Source organism: Amblyomma mixtum, chromosome 6, assembly GCF_055824585.1.
Source record: "Amblyomma mixtum isolate Tamu chromosome 6, ASM5582458v1, whole genome shotgun sequence".
Lineage (NCBI taxonomy): Eukaryota > Metazoa > Arthropoda > Arachnida > Ixodida > Ixodidae > Amblyomma > Amblyomma mixtum.
The window spans coordinates 106056625-106073764 of NC_143017.1; the positions used below are offsets into that span (position 1 = coordinate 106056625).

The window sequence follows — 17140 nt, forward strand, 5'->3', positions numbered from 1 at the left end:
CCTCAAGTATTTGCACAGTGCTTTAAAACTGGCCTGTTGCAAGCGTGCAGCTGACGGGTCTCTCTTCTTCTCGCAGGTTGGCTTCTCTTACTCTGTTCCAGCCAACGGGTCATCGCAGTACTTCAACCTCCATAAGCTTGTTGTCAACCAAGGTGCCTGTTCGCAAGGCTTCTGAGGACTCAATGGGGTCACGTCTGTTCACTATTTTGTTACAGACCGGACAAAACGTGTACCGTGACGGCTTTTGTTTGTCTGTGCATGGCAAATGTGCACGGCAGATGAGGGGAGTATTATCTAATGAACTCAAGGTATCCTGTGAGGCAAGGTCAGATTGTGCATGCATAATGCTGTGCTAAACTGACAAGCAGGTTCTAGACTCATGATGCCTTACCTTTATCACTGGAGTTTTAGCTGACGATGTGCTCATTACTTGTGCCTGTTTTTTGTCAACGTGCTGTGATTTTTTTAGTACTGTGCTTTTACGGTGTTGACAACATGACAGAAACAAGAAGGTAAAAAGGGAGGGGGCATTGACGACGAATGTTTTCTGAGGTTAATTATCTGGCTTTGCATTGTTTTCACGAAGTTTCTCGCGTATTTTTGTCACACGTATTTAATGGGCTGCCTACAAATCGAGTTACACTGCTAACGTGATGTGAAAGTAAGTCGTCTGCGAATGACATGGTATGGCGTAAAAATTTTGCTTCGCAAAACGTCAAAACAAAAAGGCTGCATAGAAATACGTGTTGTGACTGTGTGGGATGGACGACGCAGCCCGTGCATGAAGCTGCGCGGTATCTGCGAGGTTTGAGTCTTGTAATCTCGACATCTGCGACATTTGAAACGTGTATTAAAACATGTATTTGAAACATTTATATACATGTATGTATTGTATTTGCTTGCCGTTATGTGGTTTTATACGCAACTGATGAAACTTGACTGCAAGAAATTCGCTTACACTTTCAGTGGAGCTGCTTAATGATGTTTATTTCTTTGCAGTTCTGACTCCATACTGTACTCTAGGGTTCCTTGTTGCTCTAAGTGGCAGAATAATTCAAGGCATCGTTATGTCTGAAGTTGTACGCATGCTGTCAATTTTCCCTTTCTGAACGCCAAATTATTCAACACCTCGCAATGATACAAAGCGCAAGTTTTCTTGGAGACGGAGTTCCTGAGCCAGCGCAAGCTGTTTTGAGTTTCAATGGCTCCTAGGAGTCTTTAAAGCCCTAATGTTTTATGTATGTACATAAGAAGCATGAAACTTTTACAATTCCTGTTTATAAATATTTACATCTTTCATGTCATATACGACTGAAACGTGTTCATACCTTTACGTGCAAAACGTTGTGCATATCCATGTTTTTTAGTATTGCATGTTTTGTCACTGTATCCATAACATCCTCTTCATCTTGTGTTTCAAACTGTCCAAGGTGTTTTCACTTGAAGGGGAAGCTTGTGTATAGTGTGCAATAAATGAATTTTACCCCTGCTGCCCTCTGTCCTTAATTTCGTCACTTAAAAAAAGGACATTGTGCACTATAGCACCTTCTCACAATCGCAGCTCACAAATTTAGATTGAATTAATCTTCAGTACTTGATCCTTCCAGTTTAAAGGATATGCTTCTCGCTTTCTGATAAAAAAATTTGTGTATATCGAGAGAAACTATCAATCCACTGTATGTATACGGGTGCAGTTACAAGGAGCGTAATCGCACAGGCATTTGTATTTCTGCCGTGAAAGTTTGCGCAGACAATACTCGAAGGCTAAGTTTTTTGAAGTATGGCAGTGCCTTAAATTTGGCTGACGACCAGCAGAAACTTGAGATTAACGCTAGGCAGGACTTAAAGTGCACGCTTCAGGGTGTTACAATGTGCACTTCTGTGGCTGATTTGACTGGTTAATGCCGAATAATTTCCCTCTTTGCTCGCAAAAGAATACATCATCGTGTTTGTGATCTAATGTAACTGCGCAATGTCCCCAATAGTGGTTTATTATTTGCTTTTGCATAACAGTTCTTTTTGCTGTGAATAGTAATATTGGAGACCTCTTTAACTTAGATCGACGGCAACGAAGACATAGCAGACTTACTCATCTAAATTTTAGTATTTTGGACAATCATTGCTTGCTTATACCGGTCGACATACAGCATTATGCTACATTTATGCCAGAAAATCAGTACTAAAGTATCTTCTTTAGTATAATTGTACCAACAATTGTGAGTAATGATTTTCCATTCTTCAGTGCGGTTGCCACAAATCTGAATGCATCGTATTTCGTAATGCCATGAAAAATAGGCTATGCACGCGTACTGCGTACAGATGTCCGCGATGTGGCTAGTACAAACTGGAAGAATATCTGGAGAACCGTAATAACAAAACCATCTAAGATTACGCGAAATATACCGCAAATATCGCGATCTCAGTAGCAAAGTTATGGCACAAAACTCGATGTTATTTCGACGGAAGGAATTCCTAGTTTGTTGTTCTAGTGGTGAGACAACGAGCAAAAAATAAGAAAAAAATGAAAATATCTTTGTAAGTTACAATGCTGAATGACAAAGCGAACTGAAAGTTTATTCAATATTTTTCTTTTTGTTTTCTATTTAGCAAGCATTCGCACGGTTCCTATTGGCAAAAACACGGGTAATGCGGGCACATTATTTCTAATAATTACGAACCATGTTGCTGTCACCCTTAAGTGAATATTTTAGATTATGTTAGACGAACAAAAGGGCAAACGTCTGATATAAGCACACATGAATGGTTCTTGTTGAAGAATGAATGGTATTAAAAATGTAGTGCGAACAATCGAAAATAAAGAAGAGTAAGTGAAGGTTCATGGGTGTTTGGGACTGCGTTGAGTTCTCCTTGTCTGAACGCATTAATAATGCTAAGGAAATTTTAAAATTATATGAGCCCTATGCTAGTATATGCAAAAGCGATTGTTCATTTGCTTAATTAGTCTCCACCTCTGAAAAGAATGCCCGAGTAAAAGCCACAGAATCCTCTATCGAAGACCTCTGCCTCTGGACCTTGAACACATGCGACGTCAATCAAACTTTTGCAGTTTTATTTGTACTTGAATGAAAGTGGGAGAAGTGCGAGAGTTGCCACACTGCAGAAAGAACTAGTAAGAGAAAATAAGTGGCGACAAACAATAACAGGCACACAGAAAAGAGCAAGAACGAACGACTACGAAGCCAACGAGTCACGCTGACAAGCGGGGCAGCTGCTGCTTAATGGATAGCCCGGCTCCGTAACGAGCAAGCTCGCCTCGCTGGCAGACCTCATAGCTTGCAAACTGACCTCGCAAGGCTTTCGTTGCTTATGCTGGGCTAATCTCTGCGAGCAGGGCATCTAACATATAACACTCGCCAGCAAGCGTCGTTTGCCTCGCCTGTGTCAGCCCGGCGGGCGGCCGTAAGCTTTTGGTAACACGCAACGTGGAGCCGAGTTGCTATCAGGGGGTCTGTTTGCCTCGGCACAGAGGGGCGAAAAAGTCGCTTTAAGCAGGAGCAGGAGACCTGCAGGCCAAATGGCATTGAAAAGTCCGCGGGCCTTTAGTAAAACAAACGCCGTCAATTATCAGAAACAGTTTTGTCGATGGCAGTGCCGGATAACGAGCAGTATCGGCGCCATGCGTACCGCAGTTGGGACAGAAAGTAATTTCGGCGTTTCAGCAGGCCAAAGCTTCGCAAACCTTTCGTGAATTGTTGACGCAAGCAGAGCCTAGGCCAGTTTAGGCTCAACGCGAGAAGATAGCACCTTCTGCATAAAGGTATGTTTCGTGCGTTGCATCTTGACGATACCATATAACTTGTCTGGGAACGTCCAGATAATAAAAGCTCTATTAATGCAACCCAACTTAGGAAGGTCGATTTAAGTGGCTGTCGGAAGGACTCTAATGCAACACTTTCGTACATTTAGCTCTGCAAGGCTGACCACTGGTGTCTGACCACTTACTTCGGTATGTGCCCCAGCTTGCTGCTTGAGAACTGAGCCTAACGCCTTGATTTTGGAGGCACAGTCAGTGGCAGAGCTTAGGACTTAATGGGCTCAACCAATTGAAAAAGGCGGTTAGTGCAGAGATAAAGAAGAAATTTTACTGTAATACATTTTTGCCTTTGAAGGTATTTATCCTAATTGATAAGCAGAGCGTATGCTCCGATATTCCGAGCACGACGTATCAGAAGAACCTGCCCGCATGGAGAGAATTGTGGTCCTCTAATACTTCAGTGATGCACTCAATCGGTTAACTGACCTCGAGACCTTGTTTTCGCCTGTTTCAATTTCAGTCGACGGCGTCGAGTTGACAAATTGTGTTGTACTGTTTGTGACTGCGAGAAAATTAGTATATGTTTAGGAAAAAAGAAAAGGAATGAATCCAACCAAACCTGAGTGACGGTCTGGCAAAAGGGTTCAAACTTTTTTTTGTAAAAGAAAGACCGAAGCAATATTTCAGCCGAAGCGACATTAATGGCCGCGGACAACATGTTTTTCTTCGGAGTAGAGCTCAGTGACTATCAGCTGTGTATATTGCGGTTTAAAGCTATAGTCGTTACAACTTAAGCAGTGAAGCTCATTCAGGAACGTTGCACAGATTTCCTCCACGACAAAAAGCAGTCCATTGTTAAAACTTATCTTGTCACCTAAACAAGAAGCTAACTGTGACAAAAAAAGTTATAAGCTCTAGAGTTTTCATACCTGGCTTGTTTAGTAAAGTCACACATTAAAAAGCTGTATTCGTTTACTTTTGTGACTGACTAGCGGAGTAATACAGTGCACCGCGGACCATGGCCCATTGTTAACAACTGCTGTTTTTTAAGTTGTAATCCTACTATAGCTCTGAATTCCTATGCGTTTCGGACTGTTAAACAGGCTTGGAATGAAAAAAAAGAACACAATAAACAAAAGCAAGCGTGACGAATGTGACGAATATGAGAAAACGTCATGACGAGCAGACAAGAAATCAATTTTATTATATCAATACAATGTGGCGGAAATCGGGAGGAACAACATTCTGAATGATCGCAGCGTTCGAGGCAGGTGGTGAAGCGAGTTGAGTGAATTCATATTCACGCCATTTTTCCTTTGTCCGAGTTAACTGTACTCTCCCGAAAACGTACTGGAGGCGGTTTATTAAGTGGAGGGGACAAAAATGTCTTAGCATTTTCTCTCACCTGAGCGTGAACGCCAACACCTGCGGCGCACCGGCCACGATTTAAGGAGTTTTCTACGCGTCAAATATCAGCTGCCAGTCGAGACGCGGGTTACAAGAGCCTTGCATAGCAAGAGGGACACGAACACTTCGGGGATAGTTCGTCAAGAAAGGTTTTATTGGTCTTCTTTTTAGGAAGAGATCATTTGTACGTATCACGACTCGCTCTGGTTTAAGACGACGGCCTCTCTGAAACAATCAGGGACGCTACCATCTGTAGCACTGACATTCAGCTTTCTCCCTAATCAGTAATGGCAGAGTTTTTTTCATTTGTTATTCTTTTCATCAGTCATCTCTACCTTCACGCAACGCCAAACCGCTGATTTCGGGTAGAGTGGGGGGCATGAGCTTTTGCATGTAGTGGGTTCCAAGCGAGATATTTCCGGCGGCAATCGTATGACAAGTCTATTTAGTGCTGTAAATTTAGATACATATATCTCCGGTAACTATTTCTTCTCGCATCGTACTCTATTGCACCATGATTACTGCAAATTGTGATTAAATTGTTCCCTTTCCTGGCGTTCGCCGAACTTTAGGCTGGCTTCTTTGCACGCAACAATTAGTGTGGCGCTGTTACCGTAGAAATAGCCATATCGAGTAATAAGAATGACTCTGTGCCACGTGTGCATACTTATGAAAAAGAGTTTTCTCTGCTTAGATCTCTCCACGTGTGTTTCTGCAGCGTACATGAGGTTGACGCCCAATACGGTGTAGCAGCGAATGGAAGAGAGGTGAAACCGGGTATCCCCGAGGTCAGCAAACGTCCAAGGAGAGAACGGCTGTCGTAACAGCATCTCAAATTGAAGGGAGTGGCAGAGCGATGAGCAGCGGCAAGTGTCCAGACATTGTCCCAAGGCCGCTGTTCGAGCTCAACGCAAGTGGAGAGCAGCGAGCGCATTTAGGGTCCAACATTTAATGGTGAATGTCCCATCCACCAGCTTACAGAATCGTCTTTACTGATTCTTCGCTGTTAAACTTCTCAGTATACGTTCTTTTGGAGGCGCATTTCATCTGAGTTGCTGAATATGATTGAGAGTTGTCTTGCAAGCACGTTTATCGAACGTACGTATTTAGCATTGAAAAAAAAAAGTTTGAAAAATCGGCAGAGAAAAACTGACAGCGGTTACCCCTTGTAACACGATATTCAGCGACAGCTGTTGAGATATTTCTATTTTACGACATGTTGAGGTACAGAATAACAGTAGACTTCATGTCTGTACTGCTCTAGAACGCCCTTTTTAATCTTCCACGCATACTCGTTTTCGACCACCTCTCCTCACCAGACCGCCGCTCAAGGTGTGCGGCGCAACCGGTGATCCTCTCCTCGGACGGCGCCATTCGACAATGACCACCCTCCGGATGGTCCCCATCGTAAATTGTCTCCGGTTGCGCATTCCTATGCTCTCGCCGTACCATCCTCCTTCCATGTTAGCCGTCCTCCCCCTCCTTCAAGGTAACTGCCCTCGGGGTATTTCCCGTAGCAACAATCCTCGGCTACTTTTAACATATCGCGTACCGCAAGCCGCCAGTGCGCGTCGACTTGAAGGCGCCAGATGGCGCCACATTCCCATCAAGCGCGCGCGCGTCTTGCGCTTCGCAACCAATTAGAGCGTGCGCAGTGGTGGGCCGCGGTACGCGCTATGCTAAAAGTATCTAACTCTCGCCATACCTTCCTCCTCGCAAGGTAACAGCTCTCCGGTTAAGCTTTCCAATGCTCGCACCGTACCGTCCTCCTTCCACCGTAACCAATCTCCGGATGGTTTCGGTGCCAGCCACCCGCCGATTGCGCGCTCCTTCGCTCACGTCATACCCTCCTCTTTTCATTGTAACCACTCTATGAGTGGTTCTCATTGCAATGCACTCACCGGTTACGTCGACGACAGCGACATGCTACATGATGTGAAATCCAGGAGCGGGAGCTTAACAGCTTTCTTTGTAAAAACATGTTTCCAGCTGGGAACTACCATTAATGTATACCAGAATTTGCGCACAACACGTAAGCCAGCACGGTCCTATACATTGTCTTGGGGAAAGCACGAACTCCAGATTTGTTGCTTTTCTCGCTCTCAGGTGTCGGTGTGGACTGATGTCGCCTCTACGGAGGCCAGAATATACCTGCGACATACGGCTCACCTTGGCGGGAGGTGCTGAGGGTATGCACATTTCACTCTTCGATGACGGATTACGTTTCACGCAGCTGCGTCGGCCGCTCTTTGGTGTGACCAGATTGACCAGATTGAGTGACTAATGAACTCACGCGCCTGCTGGGTTAGATGGTTGTGTGCAATAAAATTTCAGCCCAACTCGAATCACTGAAACAAAAGGAAGGCAGAATTTTTTTTCATAACGACCGCTGTTTCAGAGGCACGTTGTTGGGTGACGACTGGTGGCGTACAGTGGATGGGTGCACCGTATCATTTTGCGCTCTTGTCATCATCCTAATGCACTCGCTGGCGCCCTTACCACTGCCAGTAAATTGTCTGTTTGGCGTGCCAAGGGTAGGACCAGGATTTATTGTCATTCCGAAGATCACGAGATCGATCAACAAAGGCAAAGGGAGCATAAGGCCCTCTTCAGCCTTCAGTGACAACTATCTTTGTAGGGGTTTAGTACTTACAAGAAGTTTTAGATGGTATAGAGATGTAGTGAAAACACGCAATAAGGCTAATAAGACGCTGTGGTGTCTTACTGAGTAAAACCGATGAAATAAAAATTGGCTTATAGAACACTAGTTTGACCTGTAATTAAGTACGCAAAAATGATCTGTAGTCCTTACTCAACGCGAAAAGCTGTAACAAACTGAGAAGTGTTCTGAGGTTAGCCAGTGGGCTAAAACCTTCAGCCTTAGATTTTTTATTTTCGTTGCAGATATTTTTGCTCTGTGTTTTTGCAATGTGTAAGGTCCCGTGACCAAATAGTCAAACTTTAAAGCTCGTGGTGGAAATATTAACTGATTTACAGTATGGTGTGAAAATAGGACACCAGGGCTGAGCGGGTGTAAATTGCGGTACGCCCGCAATTTACAGAAAAGAATTCGAAGAAAAAAAATTCTTACTTTGTAGAGTGGAGAACTTTAAGGAAGCTTTTTTTACTTTGTGAGTAATCCTGCGTTTGCATCCTGCGTTTGCATCGAGACCTGCCGGGCAAGGTCAGAAAAGTTCGACACCAACGAAGTATTTGTACTCCGCTGTAAAGAAATGCTTGCAGAAAATACATATGTGAGCCGACGTGATTCCTAAGGCAAACATAGCGGGCGTTCTGACGAGCTTTTTTACCGCTTTCTTCTTTTTCAGAGAGACCGTTTGTGGCGCTAACGAGCAGCACGATCGAGAGACGGGTGCAAGCATTTATGAGGCGGGTGTGTTCCGGACAGGCCTTTGTCAATACCCGAATGACGCGCGTACCTGCGTTAGGTATGCATTTAACGAGGAGTGATGACGGGCAGCAAGGTTCTCCCAATAACTAAAGATGAAGGCAAAGCTAAACTTTGCTTTCGAAATAGGGAAACAATGCTTCTCGCAAAACACACACACACAACAGAGATCGGCGCATTTGTCGTGCCCTGCGTGTCTCTTCTCCTGGCTCCTGGATTCTTGTTGACGACTGTGTCCAGTAGTTTATGCGAATACAACAGCGTCGTCTTCGTCGTAGTGGTGGTATAGCAGGGATGAAAAACGAGCATCAAAAAAGTACAAGAAACAGGTGATACTTTGCCCCCTGCATATTTCTGGTTTCCAGTCTTGTGCTAACCAGTCGGCATCGGCGCCTTAATATAGTAAGAATATGTATCGGAGGGCAGAAAGTTTTATTTTTGTTTGGTTTATGGGGGTTTAACGTCCCAAAGCGACTCATGCTATGAGGGACGCCGTAGTGAACGGCTCAAGAAATTTCGACCACCTGAGTTTTTTTTAACGTGCACTGACATCGCACAGTACACGGGCCTCTAGGATTTCGCCTCATGCGAAATTAGACCGCCGCGGCCGGGATCAAACCCGTGTCTTTCGGGTCAGCAGCCGAGTGCCATAACCAGTGAGCCACCGCAGTGGCTGGGGGGCAGGAAGGGTATATACGCTATCGGTGGGTAAGAACCATATATGACTGCAAGTATTTGACAATTGTGTTCTTTATAACTCTTACTGCCACGTACGGTGGCGCATTCAAGCCTGGACTGAAACAACGTTCTTGGGAAGAGGATAAACGAGGAAGTAATCTTCGGCAGCGTCGCGCTCTCCCATTTTTTGCACTGACGGAAGCTGTGTTATAGTCTAATGCGTTAACTACGAGCATCATGAGTCTGAAAATGATTACGATCTATAGTGTGCTTTGTCAGGACGCAATAGAAGCGAAGCAGACTAGACAGAAACAAGCACGTTTGGTCGGTAACAAAGTTTTTATCCATGCAGTAATTAAGCCCTATAAGTAAGGGTTAATTAGTTTTACAAATAAACTAACAGACACTGTTGACTAGGACACATGACCCTCAAGAGCTCTCCACTGGCCTCCCTCCCCTAGGACGCTCTGCCTTTTTAAAAAGCTTGCCTATTTTGAAATGAGACATCCGGTAGAGCCTTCCTAGGTTACCAGAGATTATTTGATTCAATCTAAGCACAAGAGGTAATGCAGTCATTACTTAACAAAAGCTTTGAAAATGCAAATGTAAAGGTGCTAGAAAATATCTATAGGGGCTGTACAGCGATCGGGGACGTCAAAGAAAAATTGACAGAACCCCATTAAGGAAGGGCGTTAAAGCATGTTCCACAGGGAACCATCCCCGAAGTAGACAAGCGGGAAGAGCACTATGCTTAATAACTGCAGGCAGAAAAAAAAATGAAGCAAGTTCTAGCGAAGAAAAGAAAAAAAATCAGAGGACGTTTATCGCTCGCAACGCAAATTCCAGTGACAGCAGACTGAACCAACGGGACAAAATGGGTTCTCTGCGACACGCGCAGATTCATCTACCGCCTGCGTAGTGGCATCGTGGTTGCCGCAGCCCATACTGTAGGAAGAGACATTTTAATGATTAGAGGATATGTGTATCTGGTAGTTAACCTTGCATGCTGCTCCAGATAAGGCTGAAGAAAAAAAGGTGAAAGTAGTTTGGATTTTAAAAGGCTGTACATCAAAACCGTATAATTGGAGGTAAGTTAGGTGGCCTTTTTTCCCACACGCAGCCGAAGCCGCATCACACCATGCTCCAAGCACATGCTCCAGGCGCAGGGAACCGACAAGACGCGGCTGAAGCCGCCATGCCTCTGCTTCGTCATGAGCACTGCTGGGACATCGCGTCTGTGTGGTTCTGTTTCGATGTCGACGGCACCTGCAACTGGATGTTGTATTCGCACTGTCTTCCGGCCTCGGTTACACGACGAGTTGGGTCTTCGCGGAATCTGCGCTGCCGTTCGCGATCTCGAGGCTGCCGCAAAGCTTGTGCGTCCACTGAACCCAGTCTTTCCATCGCGGTCTCAAATCACTCCAGGGGTTTATTAGTCAAGCGGAGGAGTCAGGGAAGTGGTTTCTTATTACTAGCGAGTCCCCCCAGTGAACGATACGTTCTGCAGCGGCCATGGGAAAGACGTACAGGCCCGCGCTAGTTCACGTTTGGCGCTGTATACTGAGCGTCACGCCATGACATCGAACGATGCTCACGGCAGTGGCGGAAAGGAATACCAGCCCGGTGGCGTAGGGTCGTCCGTGGTGCTGGACAAATGTGCAGTTTGGAGCCAACCAATGGGCACCGCCTTCCTTCTCGCCTCTTCCCGCTTCTTCTCCCCTCTGTGCACAGCCCAAGTTCTTCCTCCCAATCCTTCACCTCCTCGCACTACTTCGCCGTGGCCACGTCAACATCGCCGCGATCTCGGAGAACGCGCCATTAACAGCTGTCGCCTCAAGAGCGCAGAGAACGTGACCATGTCGGGCAGACCTAACGCGATGTTCAAGGCGCACTACTGAGTGACATTCGTTACGCTGCTGCTTCACTCAAGAGCACCCGTCTGGGTGGGTGCAAGGAAGGCATTTAATCATGAAATTTTAGTACCAGTGCCCGGTCTGGGCGCTGATGCTTAATGGCACGCCAATATTAAACCTGGACCGAACTAGCTGCTATCATTATATTTATAGTCGCACAAAGCTGCAGTTAACACTGCTATCCACCAGGGGAAGGAATGAAGAGTGTCATGTGTAGTGAAACACGGGCCGCTAGATGTTACGCGCACGCTCGTATTGAATGCTCAGTGCTTTAATGAGGGGATCTTCCTTGAACCCCTTGAACTGCTTCGTTTTGGAAAGAACGTGCCGGACATCTTTGCTTGGATTTAATTGTTTGAGAGATAGCTTTTGTTCTTCGACCAAAGACTTCTAAATAAAAGTCAATAAAAAACACTCCCATTATTGCTAAGTTACTTAGTAAGTCCGAGTTTGTGAAGTTTCATATAGTACTCTCTCAGGTGCCACGTGACCTGTGAGGTTGTACGCGTGTTCGACTGCACAGAGTCGTAGCTGGTATGATTGAACTTCGTTATTCTTGGTCCTTGGATTGTGGGTCAGCCGCACGCATTTGATTATTAGTAGCTGTAGGGGTCCTGGAGGGGTGTATTACGTATGTACATGATGGGTGTAACTGCACGTTATCGATGCGGTGCCCTTAGTACGAGTATAGAACGGCGATGGCCTGACACCGACAGGTGTTCGGTGGTTTGATTCACGCATTTCATCGACATGGATCATTCTAAACATCTTGTTTTTCGACGCATTATGCAACCTTTTCTTGGAATTCTCATGAAGGCCGTGGTTATCGAGTACGCATAATTCATGTTCCTGCTTTCCGGATTTACGGACTTTAGCGATCAAGAACAGGCGCCATACGTTGGTTGTCACATGAGAGATCATATCTAAACGATAAAAGAGCGACAAGGCGAGCGTTGTGTGGCGTGACACACACATGCGACGAGATCGCCCGTCGCAAATCGTGAGTGCTTACGCCTGCGGCGCTACATGACGTGCGACCGCGTCAAAGGATCATCGTCCGGCAGGCAGCCTGCCTCCGACGCCGTTACCCGAGCGGCTCCCGGGCGGCGTGTATGCAGCAGCTGAGCCTGCGGCGGCGATTCGGAGGCAGCCAACATCGGCGTCCAACAACAAATCGGCGCAGCGGGTTGGTTGCATAAAAAGCGCGCGTCGGAGCGCTACCGCGCGCAGCGGAGCTAAGGCGCGCGCGCGAGAGAGAAATCGTTCTTTCGCTCTTTCCTACGTGCTTCGCGCGCTTTTTGATGTGCCGACAGTGAGTCCCAGCGGCGGCCGACGCAGGACACCGAGAAAGAGGAGCGCGCTTCGTGAGGTGGGGATGCCATCGCTTCGTTTTTCTGTTTCTGTTCCTTATATTTCTTTTGTTACTACGTAATTTTGCTTCGTCTGGCGGGTTGTTTGAGTCTGGTCGCGTCGGAACAAATAGCGCTGATTTGGCAGAACAGGCTTGTGCGCATGCGGAGAGGATTTAGGCGTGACCGTTGACTTATGCACGTCGTTTCCACCAAAAGGCGTAGTTAGCTACTATTGTGTCTGTAGCGCTTTCTTTCTTCCTTCTTTGCGAGCAGTGCTTTGCAGTAGCTCTTCCCGATCTGAGGATTTCCACTCTTAGCCGGTTTGAGGCTCGACTACCGGCCCCCTTTCAATGAAGCAGTTCTCAATCACGCGCCCTTCTGTTGCCTCGCCTCTAGAGTAAATTTTCGGGACCGATTCTGACTCCACACCAAGGCATACCTTACGGTTCATGAGTATGATGTTCACAGGCATGTAAGCTTTTCAACTGACTAGTATGAAGACCGAAATTACTCGGCCTCGCCTTCAAGGCGAGCATATTTCATTAGTGTGAAATAATCGCTTAGAAAGTGTTTAAGCGATGCCGAAGTTGTTAAACAAGGTGAGCCTTGAGTCAGTATAGCACCTTAAAACTATACGGTTCGGGGAATGTTCGCCACGAAGGGAAGAGGAACGTATGAGTGCAGTAGCACAGTTAGGTTCAAAGTTCACATCAACGAGATGAGCGCCGTCCTCAACGTCGTCACCAGTGCTTAAGAGGTGATGATTGGGCAGTAAGGCTGTGCTTCAATGAGCGCATGGTTCAGCTGAAAAACCCGTCTTCTGTTCACGCTCTTCATGTAGTAATGGTGACAGCACAACGTCGTATAGAAGACGGACGTACTGTCAGGGAAAGAGGTGTCGAGGGCGCCAGCTGGTCACTGAAATGAATCGCTGCGTCACCAGAATAACCCAGTGGCCCTCGAATGGTGCAGGTATTTCTCGTGCCAAGTGGTGTTGTCTGGAAGCGCGTGCGCTGTCTCCCTTGGGCTTGGTGTGAGTCGACAATCTGGCGTGCTTCCCGGTGTATGCCGCCACGCTGATAAGGTGCCCGCAACCTACATTTCGTTTTATAATTTACCGATGGCTTGCTGCTGCTCGCTGCTGGAGCTTCGCTTCGCGCGTGAAGCCGAAAGATTAGAATACCGTTCCGGAGACACTCTTTGGCGACCACCAGTTCTAGCTGCAATGGACACGGCGACAGAAAAATATAGCACCCCCAGCGATACATCCATGCTGGCGCTCGCGCGTCCTGTGCACTTCTGTCTCCGATAGTGTACATCATTACTCAAGCTTATCGTAAACGCGTAGCATCCTCTGGAGGTAACTCGGCAATTCATAGTTGCATCGAATTCACTGTAAGCAGCCCGCTGGATGAACATCATACCGCAACATGACCCACGAGCAACGACTAGAAGGCGACACTAGTTCTGTTCCTCGCAAAAACAGGAAATAAACGAAGACAGTCACCACGAGCAAAACTGTTTTCTTGATTAGTGTGTGTTTGTAAACCTACGACGACAAACTGAAATCTCATTGAATACGCGAACAAAATTCTAATTTGCAGAAAAATAGAATTTCTGTAGTGTGTTCAGGCGAAATCAAAACAGTTAAGCTTCCACTCGTTTAATTCGCGAACTGTATCCGGATAAGAAACTGATTAAATATTCAGGTTCATCCCTTATTCAAAGATATACTGATCGTACCGCAAATGCAAAGCCTGTGCTTCATGAAGCACCGACCTGTCTAACCATCGTTCAGATATGCAAGTCTTAGAGTGAGCACAAAACCATTATTACCGTCGAAGGACTCTTGACCGGGTGTAGGCATCAAGGACGCGCTCCATTGCTCGCATCGGCCTGCCTCGCGAATAGGCGAGAATCGTTCGCACAGTGTGCAAGTTAAGCCGAGCGGATCATTCGTAGTATCGCAGTTCGTTGTTGCAGGGGAATGCGGATAACAGTTCGGCAGCGTTCTCTTAATGAACTTTGCACGCGGTATTGCGTTGGCAAGGGGCTTCGTTGGAAGGAGTCGGCTTTTTTCTTGCCTTCGTGCTTGACGTCCGGCTTGTTCGCACAGCGCTTAACGCAGCGGCGTTCATCTCCCATGGCACTGCCTGCGATACAACTTGCGGCACTTATCAGCTACTGAGCTGCCCTATTTGGAAGAAAGATTATCAAAAATCTAGTTCGAAATGATATAGATCCGCACCACGCAAAGCGAGGATTTGCCTCGCGCTCGATTTTTATGGGCGTACACTTTGATCGCCTCGGTCAATGCTGTGAAGAGCAGCGTCCCTCTGAAGCATTTCAGAGATTTAGAAACTTGCTTTAGCAGCGACAAGCAGCAGCCACGTGCACTGATGTGGAGAAAATGGTGACATTAAAAAAATCATGAGGGTATATATTTAAGCTCTGTCTTAAGGGCATTACGAGATAGCGTTAATAGATCGCTTCAGCAGCCTATGGTCGTTTATGCGTATCACTTCGCAGACACAGACACTGGTATTTCTATAACCATTACATTACATTACATAACGCTTAACGTACCCTTAAGAGTACAATGCAATAGACTATAGATCAATCCCGCGCAAGTACTCTGTCACCTGCGTCCTGCCTAGATGCCCCTATATGGGGAATTGGTCATTCTCTACTTTACATTCTTAGATCGGGACAATATATTGTTACGTAATGGCCAGCCGAAGAATGAGGCGAGATGACTGACCACTGTAAGATGAATTAATGGCCGCTGGCCTAGCGCGAGCGCTCCGTTCCGCGTCGCTGCCAGCATCGTCGTTTTCGCCACACAGCCCGAGGACACCGAGTGATCGTCCCGACCGTTGACAAAAAAAAAACACGAGAAATGGTGACGTGCTTGAAAGGAGGGTTGAACAGGAAGGAAAAAGTGGTGAAGCAGTGGCCGCCACAATGAGAGATATGAGCGAATGAGTCCCGGTGCATGAAGCTTCCTGGCTGCAGGTTGCCAGGAGACAACGGCCGAGGCCCCAGGACGCGCCGAACGGCATGGGCAGAGTGTCTTGACATGTAAGCGGCGTCTCGAGTCGGTGAGGTCGGCAGGTCGGGTCCTTGCATCGGATGCAGTTCATCGCGTCGAGTGGTCTGGGCGAGGGACGGGGCGGGGGAAGCAATGGCGAGGTCTGTTCGGGTCTGAAAGGCTGGGGCAAGCCTGGCGATGCAGGCCAAGAACTCACGGCCGACAACCACAGCGGACGCAGGACACCGAAGCTCCAGGACCAGGATGCCAATGATACCCAGCACCTCCACCAAATGTTGCGTTACGGCCAGTCGAAGAACGAGACGACAGGACTGATGACTATGAGATGATTAGTGGCCGCTAGCCTAGCGCGAGCGCTCCGTCCCGCACCACTGCCAGCTTCGTCGTCTTCGTCACAATGTGCCTATTGTGTTCCATGCTGCCGGGCGCTTCCACTCAAGCCTCAGGAACGCATTTGTATTTCTGCACTGTAAAAGATATATATATATATATATATATATATATATATATATATATATATATATATATATATATATAAAATAAAGAATGAAGGGGTCACAACTTTCCGATTATCTTCGTTTATTACCAACAGTTTAGGACAGAGGACCGTCTCCTGACGGAGAAAAATGACGGGCCAGTCTCTAGACGCCTGAAGCTATTCTGTAAAGCGGGATATTGGTCAACCGCACAGTGAATGTCCGCTTTCCACGCGTGCTTTATTGGTCAGGGAACTCAGGCAGAAGAACTGGGACCCCTTACGTGACACACGTAGGGGGAAAAAGCGAAAAAAGCCAAAATGCTAATTTCTGCGAGGCATTCACCGCGATAACAAATGTGCCATCATTGCATCTACAGTCGAAGACACTGCGTTGGCTGCATAGGCCGCTCGATTGACTTAGCAAAGGGCGAAGTGGCAACGACTGCATGACCGGATCCAGAAGTCTCCAGTGATGCAACAGGCTTTCCCTTGTGTACGGCAAATTGTAGCAATAAATGCATACACGATGACAACGAAGATAACCCCAGCAGAGTTAGTGATGTGTAAATTGCGGTAGAAACTCCGCTACAGGCCGATTAATAACTCAGTGTGCAAGAAGAGCGTGGTTTTTTAGGCTCTGGATGGCAGTGTGTCCCAAGTCGAAAGTCTCCCTCGCACATACGGAAACATGGTGATAATGAGATAATAGCCTGGGGGCTGCAGCCAGTAAAGCCATTGAGGAGATTATTAAGCAAAGGTGTCTCCTAGAAATCCAATTAAGGAGGAAAATCTGGAATTTTAAAGAGCATGGAGTCACAAGGCCATTTACAGAGGACCTAAGGAAACGTCACACGGGGGGCATGTATATGCCTAACTGCTCATCTCATTTCTTCCTGGTCGGGCAGTGTGAGCAAGACGCGCAGTCAGTCAGTCATTCATTTAGCCGGCAAAACGTGAGGCAGGCTTGGTTGCGGCCCGCCGGCGGTTCTAGGAAGCGGCGGAGCTCGGCCTTTGCCTTCTCTCCCGCCGTTTCCTTCCGGCGCACGCCGCCGAACAGGTGGTCCTGACACCTCCAG

General features: G+C 46.9%; 1 protein-coding gene across 1 annotated transcript in view; it reads left to right on the plus strand.

Moving 5' to 3' along the window:
* The window catches only part of LOC149339919 (cysteine-rich venom protein AnHyalC-like), a 35753-nt gene extending 34261 nt beyond the window's left edge, over positions 1-1492 (plus strand). The window contains exon 9 of the mRNA XM_089548632.1: positions 77-1492. Within this exon, the coding sequence (XP_089404758.1) occupies positions 77-175 (99 nt within the window). The 3' untranslated portion in view covers positions 176-1492. The remainder of the gene's footprint in view (positions 1-76) is intronic.
* Positions 1493-17140: the final 15648 nt, after the last annotated feature.